At 36.8% G+C, this 21,425-nt stretch overlaps 1 protein-coding gene and 1 long non-coding RNA gene across 2 annotated transcripts in view; one reads left to right on the plus strand and one right to left on the minus strand.

The window, feature by feature from the left end:
* Positions 1-1,386: 1,386 nt before the first annotated feature.
* On the minus strand, positions 1,387-6,855 carry LOC148969465 (uncharacterized). Its single transcript, XR_016149443.1, has 3 exons — positions 6,725-6,855; positions 4,606-4,788; positions 1,387-1,629 (listed from the first exon to the last, which is right to left on the minus strand). It is a non-coding gene; the product is annotated as an uncharacterized LOC148969465 (long non-coding RNA).
* myo18b (myosin XVIIIB) overlaps positions 4,720-21,425 on the plus strand; it is a 71,648-nt gene continuing 54,942 nt past the window's right edge. The window contains exons 1-12 of the mRNA XM_089126166.1: positions 4,720-4,851; positions 6,760-7,173; positions 8,887-8,947; positions 9,718-9,830; positions 11,025-11,192; positions 11,618-11,825; positions 11,948-12,090; positions 17,883-17,983; positions 18,326-18,389; positions 18,623-18,767; positions 18,866-19,036; positions 20,741-20,831. Of these exons, the coding sequence (XP_088982292.1) occupies positions 6,835-7,173; positions 8,887-8,947; positions 9,718-9,830; positions 11,025-11,192; positions 11,618-11,825; positions 11,948-12,090; positions 17,883-17,983; positions 18,326-18,389; positions 18,623-18,767; positions 18,866-19,036; positions 20,741-20,831 (1,604 nt within the window). The 5' untranslated portion in view covers positions 4,720-4,851; positions 6,760-6,834. The remainder of the gene's footprint in view (positions 4,852-6,759; positions 7,174-8,886; positions 8,948-9,717; positions 9,831-11,024; positions 11,193-11,617; positions 11,826-11,947; positions 12,091-17,882; positions 17,984-18,325; positions 18,390-18,622; positions 18,768-18,865; positions 19,037-20,740; positions 20,832-21,425) is intronic.

Consider the following 21,425-nt stretch of genomic DNA (forward strand, 5'->3'; position numbering starts at 1 on the left):
GCCTATGGACTAGTATGGAGGAGTGATCCAGCTCTCAGATTTCATCACAAATATTACGGGGTTGGAACAACATGAGGGTGAGTAAAAACTGACAATTTTCATTTTTAAGTGAACTATCCCTCTCACGTGTAAATTAAATGTAATTTTTCATGAAGATAATGGAATGTGTTTACTAAACATGAAAATAAGAACCGCCCACAATTGTTTCAATATGATATTTAGTTTCTCATTCTCTCCTGCTTTATAACGTTCTGCCTGAACTGTCGGTGAAAGAGCACATAGGGAGAACTTTTGTTTCATTTGAACTGAAGTGATGTACAGTATTAAACAAACCTCTCACACCAGCAGGGCAGCAAATGATGTTTTTGATTTGCTAGCTAATTTATTTAATCAGTTTCCCTAAATTCTGGATTTTAAGAAACCTTGTTTATTCATCTCATCTCATCTCATCTCACATAGTGTATAAGCAAATTACATATAATATTTATTCTACAGGCCATTTGAATGCTTGAATCTGATTGGTTGGTGAAAGTTCTAATGTGTGCGGTTATTTTCAAGGAAATGCACAACTAAAGTAGTTCCAGCCAGGCCGTGACAGCATTACAGTTCTTTATCACTTTGCCAAATGATTTCGGTTATTTCAAAGGTCGTTACAGCCTACAACAGCAAATAAATCAACATTTATTGAAATCTTTTTGTAATTAAAAAAAAAGTCACACGAATTTCATATTTAAAGAAAACTTCTATTTAGAGGAAATATAATAAAATGTTATCCAAAACATTTATGTTATTAGTTATTATATTGATAGAATATTGGAAACAATGCAAAATAATATTTAAACTATTTATTAATTTATATATATATATATATATATATATATTACAATTTATTTTGATATTAAATATGACCCAGACGTTTCTTAGTACGGAGGCGTATTGCATTCACTTGAAGAAAAAAAAATCTACTCTGTTTTTCTGAATTAACGAGTTAATTTTTCATGAGAAAAAAAAATTGCTCTGTTTTTCTGAATTAACGAGTTAATTTTTCATGAGAAAAATTTTTTTGGTCTGTTTTTCTGAATTAATGAGTTAATTTTTCATGAGAAAAAATTTTTTTGCTCTGTTTTTCTGAATTAACGAGTTAATTTTTCATGAGAGAAAATTTTTTGCTCTGTTTTTCTGAAGTAATGAGTTAATTTTTTATGGATTTTTTTTTTTTTTTTTTGCTTTGTTTTTCTGAATTAATGAGTTAATTCAGAAAAACAGCAAAAATAAATTTTCTCATGAAAAATTAACTCATTAATTCAGAAAAACAAAGCAAATTTTTTTTCTCATGGAAAATTAACTCGTTAATTCAGAAAAACAGAGTAGATTTTTTTTTCTTCAAGTGAATGCAATACGCCTCCGTATCTTTGAGATAGTTCAGTGATATTTTCTGTCTCTTTCTCCCTTGGCAGGTCCACAGTGTCACTGTTTCCATTGTTTTGCTCCACTTTGTCGTCCTCAACATCACACCTGGCTGAGATCTCCCCACCTTCAACCCTCGTCCCATCATGGCGCTCTCCTCACGCTTAAAACTCTGGGAACAGAAGGGAGGTGCAGGACGGCTGCATGCCTGTAGTTCAGCAACTAACCCGCACAAGTTCAACAATTAATCACTGTCCTTTGGTAGATGCTTGTAGTCTGTTTTTAGTCTCACCCATACCACCCACTGACGTTCATTTTATAATGAGTGTCAAAATGCTCTCTGAGTCTCTCTATTTTCTAGTCAGGTAACATAAGACTGAAACCAATATTACATTTCAGTTACATATGTGATATCTAACAACAATGGTATCATAAATGTGGCTTCTTCACCTCAAATCAAACACACACACAAAAAAACTAGGGTTAAGAAAAAAAAAAAATATATATATATATATATATATATAAAGATAGTGCTATAATAACCACAATTAACTCCTCCTCCTCAAGTTCGGCCCGAATGACTGTTAGCTAACATCTTCTTTTTCATTCGGGTGGCTATATATACGCATTTTACATTTTTTTTCTGGCCAAAATATTTGTAGAATTTGTGAACATCAATGCTTCCGAAATGTTATTTTTCCCATTTAAAATGTTTTGTTTAACCCTTCAAATGGTAAAGTATATATTAGATTTTTTATTTTTTTTATTTTAGGGGCAAGACTTTTTTCTGTCTTTGAAATACACTTCTGGGTAAATGCGAAATATTTCATGTATACAGATGGACGGATAGGTAGCACAGTTATGATGTGTTGAAGAGCACTCAATCAAGAAACCATCTGTTGTACAAACATCTGATAAACGTCTTAGAAAAAGCAGTTTTACGTGCGTTCTAAATCATAAACATCTCAAAGACATTTTCTTAATGTCATTAACATCTTACAGGAAATATTGCAGACGGGTAAACACTCTAAAAACAAATCCTGCGGTCGGATGAAAATACGGACATCAATCAGACGTCTCTGTGCGTGTGCTGTCTGAATACATACATTTTTACTGTTTACAATAATGTGTGCCTCTCACCAAATGTGTCCAACACCAAATAATTCATTAATATTTCAGAACAGTTTTAAGCAGGCTTTAATTCTCACAGTGTGACCCTTGTTGGTCTCTATGGTGGTCCGTTCGCTAAGATGACAGGATTCTTAGCATCGGTGATGTTTCGTGGTATATTTAAGGTTTTAGCTCTATTGATTCTGTCATTAGGTTTTTAATATTCTAAAACGCATCTAAATTACTTTCCCATCTGCCACGTGCACGTAATTATCCTGTAGCATACATGCTAAATGCTAAAGCTATCTTTTTCACAGGCAGTTTTAACTAGTTGGTATTGTAGACTGTTTCCACTGGTTAGCTTTCATGAAGTGGTTATTTTATACACTATATAGTGTTATGGCTCTGTTGGTCTCCTAAGCTACCCTTCTGCCTTCAGCTAACATTTAGCAGCTCACCATGTGTTTAATATCACTGTATGTGCTGCTAATAGAAGTGTCAGGGGAAGCAGTGGAAACTGTCAGAACGTTTATGGGACGCTACTAATATTGTCTTTAGAGCTCACCCACATAAAATTTACTGTGGTTTTACAATAGTACATCTACCTCTAGGTCTACAATATTTTGGTTAAAGATTCATGCTAAATAGACTAATATTAGGCTATGGGAGTAAGAGCATAATTTTCACAAAGATTCACGATATGTGTAGTAGCCGCCTAGGCGCCTACATTGCTAACATTTTCAGCCATATAAATTGTTTCATGCCAAATAGCATTTGTTAAACGTTATATTAATTGTGACCTGTGTTTACTATGGTCTTACCTCTTACAAATACCATATTCATATTTACTATGCTAAATTTGAAATAAGGGATGTTTGTTAGCAAAAGTAAGCTAGCAAGCTAATAGTATTGCTATGCTAATGCTATGGTATTCTGTAATGTTTGGGCATGTTTACATTGATAATCATATATTACAATGGTATTTAAATGATTGTTAATGTTAATATATTAAAATATTAGGGTATTACCATTTAACAACATCGGTTTACAACATCGGTTAAAAATATTAAATATCTAAATAATGCATTTACTTAAAGTTAGAAAATTGACTTCAAGGGTAAAGAAAATACATTTACAATATGAGAAAACGTTTTATATTTATATAAATATATTCCAACATATTTTGGGCCATTTTGTAATATTTAAAAATATTTAACTGATATTTTTAGTACATTTTTGAAAGGGAAAATAATCCAAACAATCTCTTTTTATTCTGTATTTGATTATCAGATACAAATATAAAACATCCTTAAAACAACATGCTTTCACTTGCATGTACACTATGACAAAATGTTATAGGGGTAGTCAGTGTAATGCCCTTTTCACAAGATGTAAAATAAGTCTTTGATTTCCCCAGAGTGTGAATGTGAAGTTTTCGCTCAAAATACCCCACAGATATTTTTATATAGCATGTAGAAAATGAGTAATTGTCACTTTTTGAGGGTGAGCAAAAACGCACTGTTTTGCGTCTGTTCCTTTAAATGCAAATGAGCTCCAGCTCGCAGCACAGAGGGCGGAGCTTTATCGCCCTGTGTCATTTTACCTCAGACACCGACTTGCACTGAAAATTTCAAAAACTATTAGCCTTTTATGTTTAAACTGGAGTCAGTCAATGATGGAGAGACTCAAGAAGAAGTGACAACATGTAGAAGCAACAGGACTGAATGGTTAGTTGATGAATTTATGTAGCTTATGATTAGTTATCGTTTAGTCACTGATTAGCACATTCTGTCTTAATAATCTATAAAATCGTGTTCCAGGGACAAGGTTTATGTAAATTGTAGGTTTCATGATATCACTAACCCCGGATGACTGTCGTGTAGTCCCTACCAGCCGTTTGATGTAGTCCTTAAAAAGGGAATTTCTTTAAAAGCAAATATCTCCCTTTGCTTTGAACTTTGAGCATTGTAACTTTGCAGATGTTGTTTATGCTCAAACAGCAACATTACACACTAACTAAAGTTAGAAAAGTGAAATCATAATCAACCACCCCTTTAAGTAAATGCATGTTTGCAGTGGGAATGTTACCTTCTAGACCATATTTGATGTGATTTGTGTCAGTCGGTTAGATGTGGACAGTTTGTTGAAATGGAGTTCATGATGTGAGCTCCTTCATTCCCCATCTGTGAACAGATCAAGGAGGAGAAGAAGACACCAGAAGCCGTCGCCACACAGCCACCTCCTATTCTACCGGGAGGATTCCTCAAACAGCTGGTGAGGGAGACCGAGAAAGAGACACGCCACAAAGAGCCAGAGCTTAAAGAGGAGAAGGCGGTGAGATCTCACTTCAGTGGGTGGGAATCTGCTGGAAAACCCAAGTGGTGTTCACTGCAGAGCCAAATGACATCCAGCTCTGGACATCATGGCTGGAGCTTGACCTAGTCCAGAGGGATAGAGTTTAGGGTGGGGTTAGACCTTCAAGCTCCACCTATCACAAATTACATCTAGAGAGGAGGAGCAGGACTTCACACTCCACCCATGGCTCTGCAGTGAGCAGCCTCTCAAGAAACCAGGTTATACAGTTTATTATGGTCAAGTTGTTTTTTAAACAAGGAAGCTGGTGATTCTTTGTAACTGATATTTTACTTCTCATTTTCCAAAAATGGAAAAAATTGGAAAAAATTTTTCCAAAAATTGCTTCTACTGAACACAAAAGACGATATTTTAAAGGAACACCAAGGAACTTTTCCTCTGCGGTCGCCCTACAGGTTGGAAGCGGAATTGTCCGTTACCGCTGTCGTAAATAATTTAGCCTACCGCAGCCTACTGTCGCCTGCTCGCTTTTTATCCAGCACTGGCTTTGGAATTCATAAGGCCACAGACAATTTGAGGAAGCGGTGGGGGAAGTGACATATGCCGTAAATCAGCCGAATTTTGTAGTTCTTTTTGTGCTCCGGTTACTACCCGAAACCCGAAGTTACATAGTGCAAGTAAAAGCGATACAGACTACATCAGGCTATGGCAGACATGTCATTTAACCTATTGTAAGTCGATGTACCATCACAAGGGTCTTGGGAATATATTATGAAGGTTGAAAAACTACATAGTGTTACTGCAAAGAAAGTTGGTAACCATCCATTGACTTCCATGTGTAATGGAAGTCAATGGCTACCGTCAACTGTCCGGTTACTAACATTCTTCAAAATACCTTCTTTTGTGTTCAATGGAAACTCATACAAGTGTGGAACAATATGAGGGCGAGTAAATTATGACAGAAATCTTCATTTTTGGGTGAACTGTCCCTTTAAGATTAAAGTTCAGAATATTTGTATTCCCAGAAACATGTAAGAATGTTCTTATCTTTTTTCTTAAGATAGACAAAACTTGCTTAATTTGAATTCCTAAATGTTCTTCATAATCATTGTCGTCTGCCTCGTAAATTTTGAATAACCTCCAACTTGACACCAATGATCGGTTATTAATTGTGAGTGAAGTAACTTTTTTGATAAATTTGAAATTCAGTCAAATCTCTACAAAACGTACTATTTGACAGCATTTTGCACAAAATAACTCTATAACACACACGCATATTAAAGGGATACTCCATTTTTTTTGGAAATAGGCTCATTGTACAACAATGGTTTTACCGTTTTCGAATCCATTCAGCCGATTTTCTGATATTTAGAAGAATATCAATAACCAGACAGTTTCTGCTCTCATTGACTTCCATAGTATATATTTTTTTCCTACTATGGAAGTCAGTGGGACCAGAAACTGTCTGGTTACTGATATTCTTCTAAATATCAGAAAATCGGCTGAATGGATTCGAAAACGGTAAAACTCAACGGTTTAACTCTGGGGGAGTTGTAAAATGAGCATTTCCAAAAAAAAGTGGGGTATCCCTTTAAAATTGCCGTGTCAAATAAATAATGTGCACACTTATTATGATTATTACGGTAATCTGCAGGCAGCCCAAAAAGGTGTTTTTCATTTCATTCACTTATAGGAACCTTCTTATAAACTTAGAATGTATCTTAAGAAATGTCTTAACGTCTTGACTTTCATGAATCCAGCTTCAGGTTCTTTGAAACATGTGATGCCACTAACTGGGCAAAACCTTTAGCATTTATTAACTCTACATTATCAGCTGGTTTTCATTGGGTTTCCCAGCAGGGGATGGTGTTGTTGTCATAAGAGTATGACTTACACCCGTCTCCATGCGGATTTTAATGCTCCTCACAGCCCAGTAAACTCAGCGACAACCTGGTCCAGAATTTCTTACTTCCCGACCAAACTCCACCGATACTGGAAGCGGAGATGGCACTTCGAGCAGAGCAGTTGGTGAACGGAGAACGGGGCCGCCACACCAATCTGACAGAGAAGAAAACCTCCTCTCCCAGGAGGATAATGTCACCGGAGAACCCAAGAAGTCTGAGACACGACTCAAAGTCCACCACTCCAGAGATCAACGGGCAGGTGCCCAGCACAGACAAAGCTAAATCTCCAGGTCCACCAGTAGAAAAAGAAGTGAAGAAGGAAGAAGTAAAGGTACAACAGGAAGTTAAACCGCTGAAACAGGAAGTGAAAGAGGTGAGGCAAGAGCCTGAGGGTCAACTCACTGTACCCCAAATAAGAGAGGAGCCCAAGGTGCCTGTGGTAGGTACAACCAGTGTTGCTTCACGATGCATTTATTTAATTTTTATACAGAAAGTCAGTGTTGTAGTACTCGTGACTCGGACTCGTCTCGGACTCGGTCTCGAGACCATATTTTAATGGTCTTGGTCTTGTCATCGACTCGTGTCCATTTGGACTCGGAATTGACTCGTACTGGAACATTTTTTTTTTAAGGACTCTGAATTATTCCCGAGTCCACTCGAGTTCAATTAAAAATATTTTTCATGATTATTAATGTATGTTAATAAAATATTTCTTTAAATTGATTGACACGCCCAGTGATTGGTGATTTTCTAGTGCGCAACTGCGCATGACAAATTGTAATAAAATTCCTTTTAACACCACCTACTATGTGGCCTTTTTACCCAAAACTGATCATATTTTTAAACTTAAAAACTTAAAAAGTAAATTCAGTAAAAAAAAAAAAATAATAAAAAAAAAGGATTTCTCTAAGTAAATAAAAGTAAATTAGGTAATCAACCCTCACTGGTCTCGGTCTCGACTCGGACTCGACCGTCTCTGGTCTCGGACTCGACTCTCTATGGACTCGGTCTTGACTCGGACTCGACTCTCTCTGGTCTCGGTGTCGACTCGGACTCGAGTGAGGTGGTCTCGACTACAACACTGCAGAAAGTAGATTGATTTTGCCCATCAGGAATTTATTATATTATGAGATCAACGATATTCACTTTAGTTGTTATTAATATTTCTCTATTATTGTTGTAACTGTTATTACATTAACATTTACTCGCTGTAAAAATAAAATAAAAAGACTCAACTTAAGTAAATGTTCGTGCTGACTTAAAATAAAACGTATAATTTTAAGTTGTCAACTCAAATATCCAAGTTGTCACTTAGTACTTGACATTTCACGTTGACTAAACTTAAAATTTTATGGCTGTGCGAACACTTACTTTTTTTAATTTGTCATAGTGCATTAAATTATTCCAAATGGCTATTTTTTTAGCATTGTTACAGTATATTTGTAGTGTTATTTTAGGGTTTACTATTTTACAATTTATTAATAATATTTGTAATATTTATTATAAATGTAAAATTTTATTAATATAGTATTTTTATAGGGCGGTGAAACAATTAATCGTGATTAATCGCATCCAAATTAAAAGTTTGTGTTTACATAATATATGTGTGTGTGTAGTGTGTATAATTATTTTGTATATATAAATACACACACATGCATGTATATATTTAAGAAATATTTGCATGTATATATTATATATATATATAGAAAATGTATATTATACATAAATATAAATATTTGATATATTAATAACACATTTTTCTTAAATATATACATGCATGTGTGTGTATTTATATATACCAAATAATGATACACACTACACACACATATATTATGTAAACACAAACTTTTAACTTGGATGCGATTAATCGCCATTAATCGTTTTACAGCCCTAATTTAAAAAAAAAAAGATTTTATTTAGTTTTAATTTTTGTTTTATTTAAAAAATGTTTTATATATTTTTTATTGTTATTTTATTATTGTTTAGTATTTTAAAAAATAAGTACTTTATTTTTCCTCTAATAATTTATTTTCATTTTATTTCAATGACCAGAAATGATTTTTTAATAGTTTTAATTTGAGTTTTAGTGGTTGTTTTACATCTGCTACACTGTATCTGTGGCCTAATTCTCTGTTCCTCTTTCTCTCTGCAGAGGGATGTGTGGTATGAAGCTGGTAAGGTGTGGTACGCTCACAAAGATGGATACACACTCGGTTAGTCACCTCTTATACCTGTGCTTCAGTGTTCACCTCACATTAAGAGAACAAGCTGTGTTGTTGATGCATCGACTGGTATTTTTAGTAGTTGTGTAGGTTTATCATTCCTGAATTGTGTGTCTGAAGGCTAGAACAGCTCTCCAGGCCTGTGGTGTTAAGTTACTGGTTATGAATAGCATGTTGTCTTAGAGGATGCTATTTACGTGTGGTCTTAGTGCAAACACAATGAACTCTTGGAAAGTCCCAAAATCAATATGTAAATACCGCTCCATTTCCCTATTTTAGCTTAGTATTGCTTAATACACATCTCTTGTGTTGCAAGATTCTCCTCTTTGCATGAAACATAAACTCTGTAAATTGTGGCGTGTTGCTAGCAGGCTAATCTTCTTCCTGTTCAGTTTAGTGATGAATGGGTTTAGTGTTGTTGTTATCTTTCGCACTGAAACTGCCATTATGTTAAGATTCAAAGATTAGCTACCGCAAAAACACTCTCACACACACACACACACACACACACACAGTACTGCATCGTCACCAACCTGAATCTGTCAAGCTCCAAAAAAGAACAACAAAAGCACAATTTAAAAAAATTCATACGATTTGTTGTTAGTAAATTATGCTTTCACACAGTGTCAATGTGGCATGTTTCAGTGTGTGGATGCAGCGGCAGGGAAGACTTTCTGTTAAATCGTCAACAAATGTCCTGTTTGTTGTTCCCCACTGAGTAGAAATCTGATAATTAGTCACCTTTGACCCCTGACTCACAGTCACTCAGCTGAAGCCGGACGAGGGCACACCGGATCTCCCTGGCGGAAGGGTGAGGGTACGACTGGCCTCAGACGGGTCCCTCCGTGATGTGACCCAGTATGAGATCGAACAGGTGAACTTTATTCACTGCTGCTATTTATTGAAGCACATTTCCAATATATGAAGAAAAAAAAATCATGCTTTTGTATGGCATAATCATATTGGCATACAGTAGTTATCTAATTTCGATTTAAGGCATAGCATGAACATATTTTTTTTTTATATCATAGTTGACTGAAGAATGTTGACCTTTTTATTTTATTTCAATGTCATTATTGACTGTTTAAGCATAATTTAAATTCATTATGTCATAATTTCACTTTTTATGTGTCATAGTTGAAATTAAGTCAGAATTTATTTTTTTTATCTCATAATTATGTAATAAGTAATACTTATTGCTTTCGACTTTTTAATCATTAAATGTCAGAACTTTTTTACTTTTGTAATGTCACAATTTGTAATGTCAATTTTACCTTTCATCACAAAAATATGACTGTTATTCATAATTTTGTCTTTTCATGCCATAAATATCACTTCAATAATTTCAATATTTCAACTCATCATTTATTTAGTTATGAGGCAAGTTATAATTATGAGATTTAAAAAAGTGACACACTGACTTTGACAATTTCAACTTTATCTCATAATTTTGACTTTGTATGTCATACTTGAACATCAAAGACAGCATTTTTTTATTAAAGACATCCATAACTTCATAATAGTCATCTTAAGTCATCTCATAATATACTTAAAGGAGTAGTTCACTTTTTTTTTTAAAACTTTGCTGATCATTTATTCACCCTCATGTCATCCAAGATGTCCTTGTCATTAAGAAATTAAGGTTTTTGATGAAAACATTCCAGGATTTTCTCCATATAATGGACTTCAATGGGAACCAAACCATTAAAGGAGTACTACTCCTTTAAGTCATGACTTTGACTTAGTATATAAATTTCAACTTAGTCTTTTTATGTCATAATTGTCAAGTCAGAACATTGACTAAAAAAAAAGTAAAATAAATTCATACAGGTTTGGAACAACTTGAGGGTGAGTAAATGATGACAGAATTCTCATTTTTGGGTGAACTATCTCTTTAAGAATGTCAAATTCTTTTTATTTCAGAATTCTGACATAGTATGTCATAATTATGACATTTCATCTCATAAATATGACTTTTAATGTCATAATTTCAACAACCGTCTGGATGTACTCATATGATATGCATAATGCATGACCAGTGCTGACATCTTTCGGTGGTTTTGTTCAGCTGAACCCTCCTGAGCTGGACCTGAGTGAAGACTTGAGCGAGCTTGTGAGCATGAACGAGTCAAGCGTCCTTCACACTTTGACCAGTCGAGCTAAAGGATATTTACCCCTGACCCACGCTGGGCCCAATCTTCTGGCCCTGTGGCCTCCTCTGTCCTCGCCAGCCAAGGTGAGACCCGTGTAGCCACATTACACATGTACAGTAGCTTCACAGTAGTCATATACAGCACATTTGTTGTGCAAATGTATATATCGACTAGTGTAGTTTGCTTACAAAATAGTTCCACTGTATCACTGTGTTTTCGGATACAGTTAATAAAGAACAGCTTTTAAAATGGACAATTATATGCCTTTTGACTTCGGTTCAATTGCAATTAAAATATGTATGTATTTTGTATATATTTATTTTGGTTTATTTTATATTTTGTGTTTGTGAAAAAAATATTTATTTATTTATGTAATAAATTGACTCATTTTATCCAACATCGAAAAAGAGTTCATGTCCTGTAAACTTTTGGTACCACCGCAGAATTAGATTTGTGCTCAGTGCAGCAAACAGACGTTTGTGTGTGTGTGTGTGTGTGTGTGTGTCAGGGTCTTCGGAGCCGACGCTGGGAGTCCTGGGAGGCCCCTGGCCCACTGCAGGCTCTGGCGAGGAGGGTGTACGTGTCCATGGTGGGTCAGCGGAGGGACCAGACTCTGGTGGCTTTGGGCCGCTCTGGGACGGGGAAGACCACTACCTGTCAGTCGTTTTCCCAGGAGCTCCTCAAACAAGCGGGAACAGCGGGAGGAAGCCTTACCTGTGAGTGGATACATAACCTAAAGCTACAGTTCACAACAGAAAACAACACAACGGGAGTATAGTACATCTTAAAACTTACCAATAGAAATGAATCCAACACCCTGGTTTGTGTGTTACTGCAGTAGAGCGTCTGCAGGCGGTGTTTACGGTGCTGCGCTCTTTTGGGTGTGTGAGCTCGTCTCACAGTGAAGCCTCGACTCGATTCGCTATGGTGCTCTCACTGGACTTCAACCACGCAGGACTCGCTGCTGCCGCACATCTGCAGGTGCTCCATCTATCTATCTGTCTATCCATCTATCTGTCCATCTATCTGTCTATCCATCCATCCGTCTATCTATATATCTGTCTATCTGTCTATCTATCTATCTATCTATCTATCTATCTATCTATCTATCTATCTATCTATCTATCTATCTATCTATCTATCTATCTATCTATCTATCTATCTGTCTGTCTGTCTGTCTGTCTGTCTGTCTGTCTGTCTGTCTGTCTGTCTGTCTGTCTGTCTGTCTGTCTCTCTATCTGTCTATCTATCTATCTATCTATCTATCTATCTATCTATCTATCTATCTATCCATCTGTCTATCTGTCAATCTGTCGGTCTGTCTCTATCTATCTATCTATCTATCGATCTATCTATCTATCTATCTATCTATCTATCTATCTATCTATCTATCTATCTATCTATCTATCTATCTATCTATCTATCTATCAATTCAATTCAATTCAATTCAATTCAATTCAAATTGCTTTATTGGCATGACTGTACATATTACAATATTGCCAAAGCTTGTAACACATAGCATAGTGAAGACAGTAATAAAAACAAAGTATTATAACAACTTAAATTGAAATGTACAAATTAAATTAATTGCAAAAAATAACAGTGTAACAGATTATAAATTCTATGAACGTTTGATACCACAGTGTTTTAACATATATATACACACATACACACATTACTGAGGGTCACTGTGGTGGACATTAGGGAGACACACTGAGGTCACACACACACACATTCACCTACTGTCTCTCAGGCTGTGGCACGCACACACGTATCTGGCAGCCAGTGCTGCGGTCTGTCCCTCTCCTAGTATTATCTTTATCTGTTCTACTTCAGTCATGGTTGTAAAGTTTTGTATTAAGTTATTAAGTTTTTTGAAGTAGAGGTCTCTGATGGAGCTGTATTTGTGGCAGTGGAGGAGGAAGTGTGTCTCTGTTTCGATCTCTCCTGTGCTACACTGAACACACACCCTTTGCTCTCGGGGTAGCCAGCTCTTTCTGTGTCTGCCGGTCTCGATGGCTAGACTGTGTTCACTCAGCCTGTACTTGCTCAGGATCTGTCTCTGCTTTGTGTCTCTCACACTCTGGAGATACTCCTCCATTTCATAATTTGATTTCAGATTTCGATAGAATTGTAGTTTACTTTGTGTTTTGGTTTCCTGATCCCAATGTTCCAGATATGTATTTTTAGACTGTTTAGTAATTTGGTTTATTCTGATGTGTGTGTGAGGAGCAGTGCTGGTCTGAGACTGGTGAGTGTTAGTAGGGTTAGTCGAGTTAGTGAGTCTCAGGACCAGCTGACTGAGAAGACTCTTTTCGGGGTTCAGTTCTTGGGTCTGTAATGCTTTAAAATGTAGCGATTCTGTGGGACTTGATTTTAGATGCATCCAGAATTTGAGGGATCTTTTTTGCATATTAATAATCAATGGGAATCGGCCTAATTCTGCCCTACACGCATTATTGGGTGTTTTCCTTTGTAGTTTTAGTATCATTTTGCAGAATTCTGTGTGTAGGGCTTCTGTTGGATGTCTGTCCCATCTAGTGTAGCTCTGATCACTGAGTGGACCCCACACCTCACTTCCATACAGCGCAATGGGCTGAATCACACTATCAAAGATTTTACACCAGATTGGAATCGGTAATTCAGAGTTTTGGAATTTCTTCTTAATGGCGTAGAGAGCTCTGCGAGCTTTATCTTTAAGAGCATTCACTGCCAGACTGAAACTCCCCGATGCAGTGATGACCAGGCCGAGGTAAGTGTACTGCATCGTGTGCTCTAGGCCGGTGCTGCCTAGACTGAACTGGTATCTGTGTTCCTGACATCTGGGCTTCTTCTGAAAGACCATAATGTTGGTCTTTTTGAGGTTGACTGCCAGGGCCCAGTTCTGGCAGTAGTTGTGCAGCAGGTCCAGGTGCTGCTGTAGTCCCTGTGCAGTGGGTGACAGCAGCACCAGGTCGTCTGCGTACAGCAAGAGCTTGATGCTCCTGTCCTGTAGGGTGAGTCCAGGGCCTGTAGACTGCTCCAACTGCACCGCTAGTTCATTAATGTAGATGTTGAACAGCGTTGGACTCAGGCTACAGCCCTGCCGCACTCCTCTCTTTTGGGTAAAGAATTTTGTATGTTTGTTGCCAATTCGAATTGCACATTTGTTGTTCGAATACATTGATTTTATAATGTCATAGACTTTACCCCCTACACCGCTTTGTAAAAGCTTGTAATATAATCCGTTGTGCCAAATAGAATCAAATGCTTTTTTGAAATCGACAAAGCATGCAAATATTTTTCCGTTTTTGGTCTGTTTTACGTGTTTATTGATTAGGGTGTGTAGGGTGTAAATGTGGTCAGTAGTTCTGTGTTTTGGAATGAAGCCAATCTGACTTGGGCTCAGGACATTGTGTTCGTTAAGGAAGCTTACAATTCTATTGTTTAAAATACTGCTAAATAACTTCCCCAGATTACTGCTCACACAAATGCCTCTGAAATTATTAGGGTCTAATTTATTTCCACTCTTGTGAATTGGGGTAATAAGTCCTTGGCTCCAGATGTCAGGAAAACAGCCTGAACGGAGTACGATGTTGAACAGTTTGAGCAGCGCCGCCTGCAGCTCCGGTGTGCTGTGTTTCAGCATCTCACCTAGAATGCTGTCAGGACCACAAGATTTATTTCCTTTTAGGCTTTTGAGTTTGTTTGCCAATTCTTCCTGTGTAATTGGGAAGTCAAGTGGATTTTGATTATTTTTAATTGTCTCTTCATAAGTTTGTAGATTTAGTTTGATCCGATTATAATTGTCATTGAGTTGTTTTGATGGGATTTCTCTGTATAAGTTTTCAAAATGATTTGTCCAAATTTCTCCATCTTGTATTGGTAGGTCTTGTGGTTTAGCGGTGCTCAGATTATTCCACATATCCCAGAACTGATTCTGATTTATTGAGTGTTCTAATTCCTCTATACTTTTGGTCAGATGGTGTTGCTTCTTCACTCTAATTGTGTCTTTATATATTTTTAGTTTTGAAAAGTATTCAGTTCTTAAGTCAGTGTTGTTTGGTTCTTTATGTTTCAGATTTGATAATTTTCTAAGTTGTTTTCTCAATGTTTTGCAGTCTGAGTCAAACCATTTTTCATCTTTTGGAGTATTTTTTGTGTATTTTTTGCCTTTCTTTTTCAATTCACTTTTCTGTGCTGCTTTATTAAATATGTTATTGATTTCATTTGTAGCCGAATTAACACCATCTTTAGTTGTTTCAAATTTCTTAGTAATAAATGTATTTATTTGAATTTTTAGTTCTTCAGAACTGAGGGCTTGGACAAACTTTTCTGTGCTGTCCGGAGCCCATTTGTATCTCTGCTGGACCTGATACATTCGGCAGGTTTCCAGTCTGTTTTGTTCTGGTGTGTGACTCGTTTTGATATAAATGTTAGTTTGGTTATGGTCAGAAAGCGGAGTTTGCTGTTTGACAGTGAATGCATTGAAGGAGGATGGGTCCATGTCAGTGATGGCGTAGTCAACTACACTAGCTCCAAGACCTGAACAACACGTGAACCTCCCTAAAGAGTCCCCTCGGATCCTGCCGTTGAGTATGTACAGGCCTGAGTCTCGGCAGAGCTGCACCAGCTCTCTACCAGTTTTATTTACTGTCTGGTCTAGGTTGTTTCTCGGTGGAAGTTTTCCCGTGATACTCGGGGGGTCCTGGCCAAAGACATACTCATCACCCTTTGGATCTATGTCATCAGGTTCAGATCCAGTTCTATCTATCTATCTATCTATCTATCTATCTATCTATCTATCTATCTATCTATCTATCTATCTATCTATCTATCTATCTATCTATCTATCTATCTATCTATCTATCTGTCTGTCTGTCTGTCTGTCTGTCTGTCTGTCTGTCTGTCTGTCTGTCTATCTATCTGTCTGTCTGTCTGTCTGTCTGTCTGTCTGTCTGTCTGTCTGTCTGTCTGTCTGTCTGTCTGTCTGTCTGTCTGTCTGTCTCTCTGTCTGTCTGTCTATCTATCTATCTATCTATCTATCTATCTATCTATCTATCTATCTATCTATCTATCTATCTGTCTGTCTGTCTGTCTGTCTGTCTGTCTGTCTGTCTGTCTGTCTGTCTGTCTGTCTGTCTGTCTGTCTGTCTATCTATCTATCTATCTATCCGTCTAACTATCTATTCATCTATCGTCTATACATCTATCTGTCTATCTATAAATCTATCCGTCTATCTGTCTGTCTGTCTATCTATCTACCCGTCTATCTGTCTGTATCTATCTGTCTGTCTGTATCTATCTATCTATCTATCTATCTGCCTGTGTGTCTGTCTGTCATTCTATCTAACTGTTTGTCTATCTATCTATCTATCTATCTATCTATCTATCTATCTATCTATCTATCTATCTATCTATCTATCTATCTGTCCATCTGTCTGTCTATCTGTCTATCTATCTATCTATCTGTCTGTCTGTCTGTCTTTCTGTCCATCTATCCGTCTAACTATCTATTCATCTATCGTCTATACATCGATCTGTCTTATCTATCCGTCTATCCGTCTATCTATCTATCTATCTATCCATCTATCTATCTATCTATCTATCTATCTATCTATCTATCTATCTATCTATCTATCTATCTATCTATCTATCTATCTATCTATCTATCTATCTATCTATCTATCCATCTGTCTATCTGTCAATCTGTCGGTCTGTCTCTATCTATCTATCTATCTATCGATCTATCGATCTATCGATCTATCTATCTATCTATCTATCTATCTATCTATCTATCTATCTATCTGTCTGTCTGTCTGTCTGTCTGTCTGTCTGTCTGTCTGTCTGTCTGTCTGTCTGTCTGTCTGTCTGTCTGTCTGTCTGTCTGTCTGTCTGTCTCTCTATCTGTCTGTCTATCTGTCTGTCTATCTATCTATCTATCTGTCTGTCTATCTATCTATCTACCCGTCTATCTGTCTGTATCTATCTGTCTGTCTGTATCTATCTATCTATCTATCTATCTGCCTGTGTGTCTGTCTGTCATTCTATCTAACTGTTTGTCTATCTATCTATCTATCTATCTATCTATCTATCTATCTATCTATCTATCTGTCCATCTGTCTGTCTATCTGTCTATCTATCTATCTATCTGTCTGTCTGTCTGTCTTTCTGTCCATCTATCCGTCTAACTATCTATTCATCTATCGTCTATACATCGATCTGTCTTATCTATCCGTCTATCCGTCTGTCTATCTATCTATCTATCTATCTATCCATCTATCTATCTATCTATCTATCTATCTATCTATCTATCTATCTATCTATCTATCTATCTATCTATCTATATCTATCTATCTATCTATCTATCTATCTATCTATCTATCCATCTGTCTATCTGTCAATCTGTCGGTCTGTCTCTATCTATCTATCTATCTATCTATCTATCGATCTATCTATCTATCTATCTATCTATCTATCTATCTATCTATCTATCTATCTATCTATCTATCTATCTGTCTGTCTGTCTGTCTGTCTGTCTGTCTGTCTGTCTGTCTGTCTGTCTGTCTCTCTATCTGTCTGTCTATCTATCTATCTATCTGTCTGTCTGTCTATCTGTCTATCTGTCTATCTATCTATCTATCTATCTATCTATCTATCTATCTATCTATCTATCTATCTATATATCTATCTATCTATCTGTCTGTCTGTCTGTCTGTCTGTCTGTCTGTCTGTCTATCTATCTATCTATCTATCTATCATTCTGTTCTGTTTTCTCTGTGTGTGTGTCTTAGACGATGCTGCTGGAGAAATGGAGGGTGTGTCGGAGGCCGGAAGGAGAGAGTAACTTCCTGGTGTTTTCTCAGATGCTCTCAGGCCTCAGCACAGACATGAGGTCAGTTCAGTCTCTGGAGGTCTCTGTGGTCACACTCAGTAGAGGTTTCCTGGCTTCTCTCCTCACAGGCCTGAGTGCAGCATTATTAGACGGCGAAGATCTAAAGTTACCTGTCATTAAACCTCAGATCATTCGCCCTATTGTTAGGGATTTGTTTTTGGATACGGTTTCCCCTCAGAGGCACGCACAAGCTCTTCTGCGACCGCCGCTTTGGCAGAATGCCTGCTCTTTTCATAGTTTTGCAGTAAAACAAAAGCTCCAGAGAGCTTGGGGGGGCAGGATCTCATCTGATGTCATTTCCTGTTTAAATTTGAGCGTAACTGTCTTGTTCTCTCATCACAGGTCTGAACTGCAGCTGCATCAGTTAAAGGAATACAACTCATTTGGAATCACATGCCCAACCAAGGTATGAACCGTTTAAACAAGCAAAACACAAAATATGTGAAACGTCATGAATATTAAACAAATATTAGTGTGTGTGCTTTGACATGTGGAGCTTTGGTGCGCACACATCTAAGTCCGGCTTGCAACATTCCTGGATCCCGTTCTCCCCACTTTTACCCACACTTCCATCAAATAAAGAGCTCAGCTGTATATTAAAAAGTTTTCTCTAATAAGCTTTAATAAACTTCACTTCAGGTGGACGAAAAGCAGAGAGCTCAAGTGGGTTTTGGGAAACTTCTGGCCGCCATGAACACTTTGGGATTCTCAGCGGATGAGCAGAAGGCCATCTGGCATGTTTTAGCAGGAATATACCATCTCGGTGTCGCAGGAACATGCAAAGGTAAGACAGGACTACACTGATGACTGTATTTTGTGAAGCCAAAAAGAATTTGGACAGTCTTTTCTCAGTCTTTTCCCCCCTTTGTTCTACGGCTTCAGTGGGCCGTAAGCAGTTTATGAGCTTTGACAGCGCGCAGACGGCCAGCGCTGTCCTGGGTTGTGAGGGCGAGGAGCTTCACACCGCCGTCTTCAAACACCACCTGAGACAGTTACTGCAGAGAGCGACCGGAGGAGTCCGAGAGAGACACACCGCAGACCAACCAGAGGAAGGTCCGAATACAGTCTGTCCCTGTTAAACCCAGCACAACCTCGAAGATCCCAGCTAAGATATGTGTAGAGGAACCAGCGATAACACACACATCATATTACGCATCTTTAAAAGTTAAGGCTGTTCTCAAGAATCTCAAGAATCGGTGTTAAGACACAATGCAGAATAAAAGTCAGACTAAAGTATGCCTGCTCTGACCCACCTCAGTCCTTAGTATTACAACATGCAGTTCAAACTGTTGTGTAAAGTTAAAACATTTATGCCACCTTAAACAGTCTGTGTAAAGACACCTAGTTGCCACTCCAGAAGCGCTTCCACCTTTGCAGTTTAAATTCACTAAATTTAATTTAGTGTCATTATAAAAAATGTTTGACCACAAAGTGCCTCAATTGATCAGTTACTAATAAAACTAACATTTCAGAGAGCCACATATTAATATGAATATCAACTGAGTAAGAGTTTATTATATGTCTATTATTTAATATATAATCAGCATATTTATTTGTCTAATTCATTTTACACTACTGTTCATACACAACAAAAATATGTCGCATCAGAAACGGTTTAATATTAATTATAATAATAAGACATGTTTTGTGCAGCAAATCATCATACTAGAATGATTTCTGAAGGATCATGTGACACTGAAGACTGGAGTAATGATGCTGAAAATTCAGCTTTGAACACAGGAATATATTACATTTTAAAACATATTACTGTAAAAAAACAAACAGTGAATTCAATTTGTAATAATATTTTATAATATTACAGTTTTACTGTATTTTTTAACAAACAAATGCTGGCTTGGTGAGCATAAGAGACTTCTTTCAAAAACACTAAACCATAGTGTTTCGAAACTTTTGACTGCTAGTGTAATTTAGGAACAATAATTAAAAAAGTCCCCAGAAATGTACGTTTATAAATGAACTCAATTTATCAAGATTATTTATTGACAATGTTTAAAGGGTTAGTTCACCCAAAAATGAAAATTAAGTCATTAATTACTCACCCCCATGCTGTACCAACCCCGTAAGACCTTCGTTCGTCTTCGGAACACAAATGAAGATATTTTTGATTAAATTTGAGAGCTGTATAACTACCACATTGGCTCCTATAAGGGAATGAAAAAACAAACAAAAATAACGACTTTATTCGACTATTCCTTTTCTTCCTTGTTGGCCTGAAACGAGACTATAATAGATTTCCACGACGCATGCGCGAGAATTGCGATCTCCTTCAACTACTTCAGTTCAGTTCTCGCGCATGCGTCGTGGAAATCTATTATAGTCTCGTTTCTGGCCAACAAGGAAAAGTCGAATAAAGTCGTTATTTTTGTTTGCTTTTTCGCACAAAAAGTATTCTCGTCGCTTGATAAACTTATAATTGAGCCACTGTAGTCACATGGAATATTTAAACATTTTCTTCATTGACTTTCTGGGCCGTCAAGAGGCAGTCCCTTAGGAGCCAATGTGGTAGTTATACAGCTCTCAAATTGAATCAAAAATATCTTCATTTGTGTTCCGAAGACGAACGAAGGTCTTACGGGGTTGGTACAGCATGGGGGTGAGTAATTAGTGACTTAATTTTCATTTTTGGGTGAACTAACCCTTTAAGGTTTTCATATAGGAGTCTATTGTAATTATATTTATCTTAATTTAGAGAGTTAGATCAACATGTGTGTGTGTGTGTGTGTGTCTGTGTTTTAGGTCCCAAACTGAGTGCTGCTCAGTGTGTAGAAGGGATGGCGGCTGGTCTCTATGAGGAACTCTTCACCACTATAGTGTCTCTCATCAACAGGTAAACACACAGTGTCCTGGGGCCTGTACCATGATGGTAGTTGAACAAACTCAGGGTTACAGGATTAGTTTCGAGTTGACAAAACCAAACCAATCCAACCAGGCTTTGTTGGTACCATGATGCTGATCATCAACTTTCTCTGTCGACTGAGTTTAGGAGTTTAGGTGTGACATTAGTAGCGAACAGCCAATCGCATGCTGAGAAAGAGTGAAACTCATTCAAAACTCATTGAAATTAATTTCTCGCGAGAGAGGTAGCGCAATTCACTTAATAAATAAAAGTATTAAAATATTACGAATTTAAATAAATTTACACAGCAAGAAGAAAATAGCTGTCTATGAAAGAGGAAAACTAAAAGAAAAGGTCTCGCTACTGTATATCAGTGCAAGTAAAAGTTATGAAGATAATTTATATAGTTGATAAAGGTATAGAGATATTTTATATTTTATAGCTTCATTTATTGATTCTAAAGCGTATTTAATATTACCTTTATATATGTATTCATTTAAAATCTGCGTAATAATAATTGATGAACTGAAATTACACGTGAGGTCGTTTAAGGGTATAATAATTACAGAAATCATTTCTAAATCA

This window comes from Pimephales promelas, chromosome 23 (assembly GCF_988280905.1).
Source record: "Pimephales promelas chromosome 23, fPimPro1.hap1.1, whole genome shotgun sequence".
Lineage (NCBI taxonomy): Eukaryota > Metazoa > Chordata > Actinopteri > Cypriniformes > Leuciscidae > Pimephales > Pimephales promelas.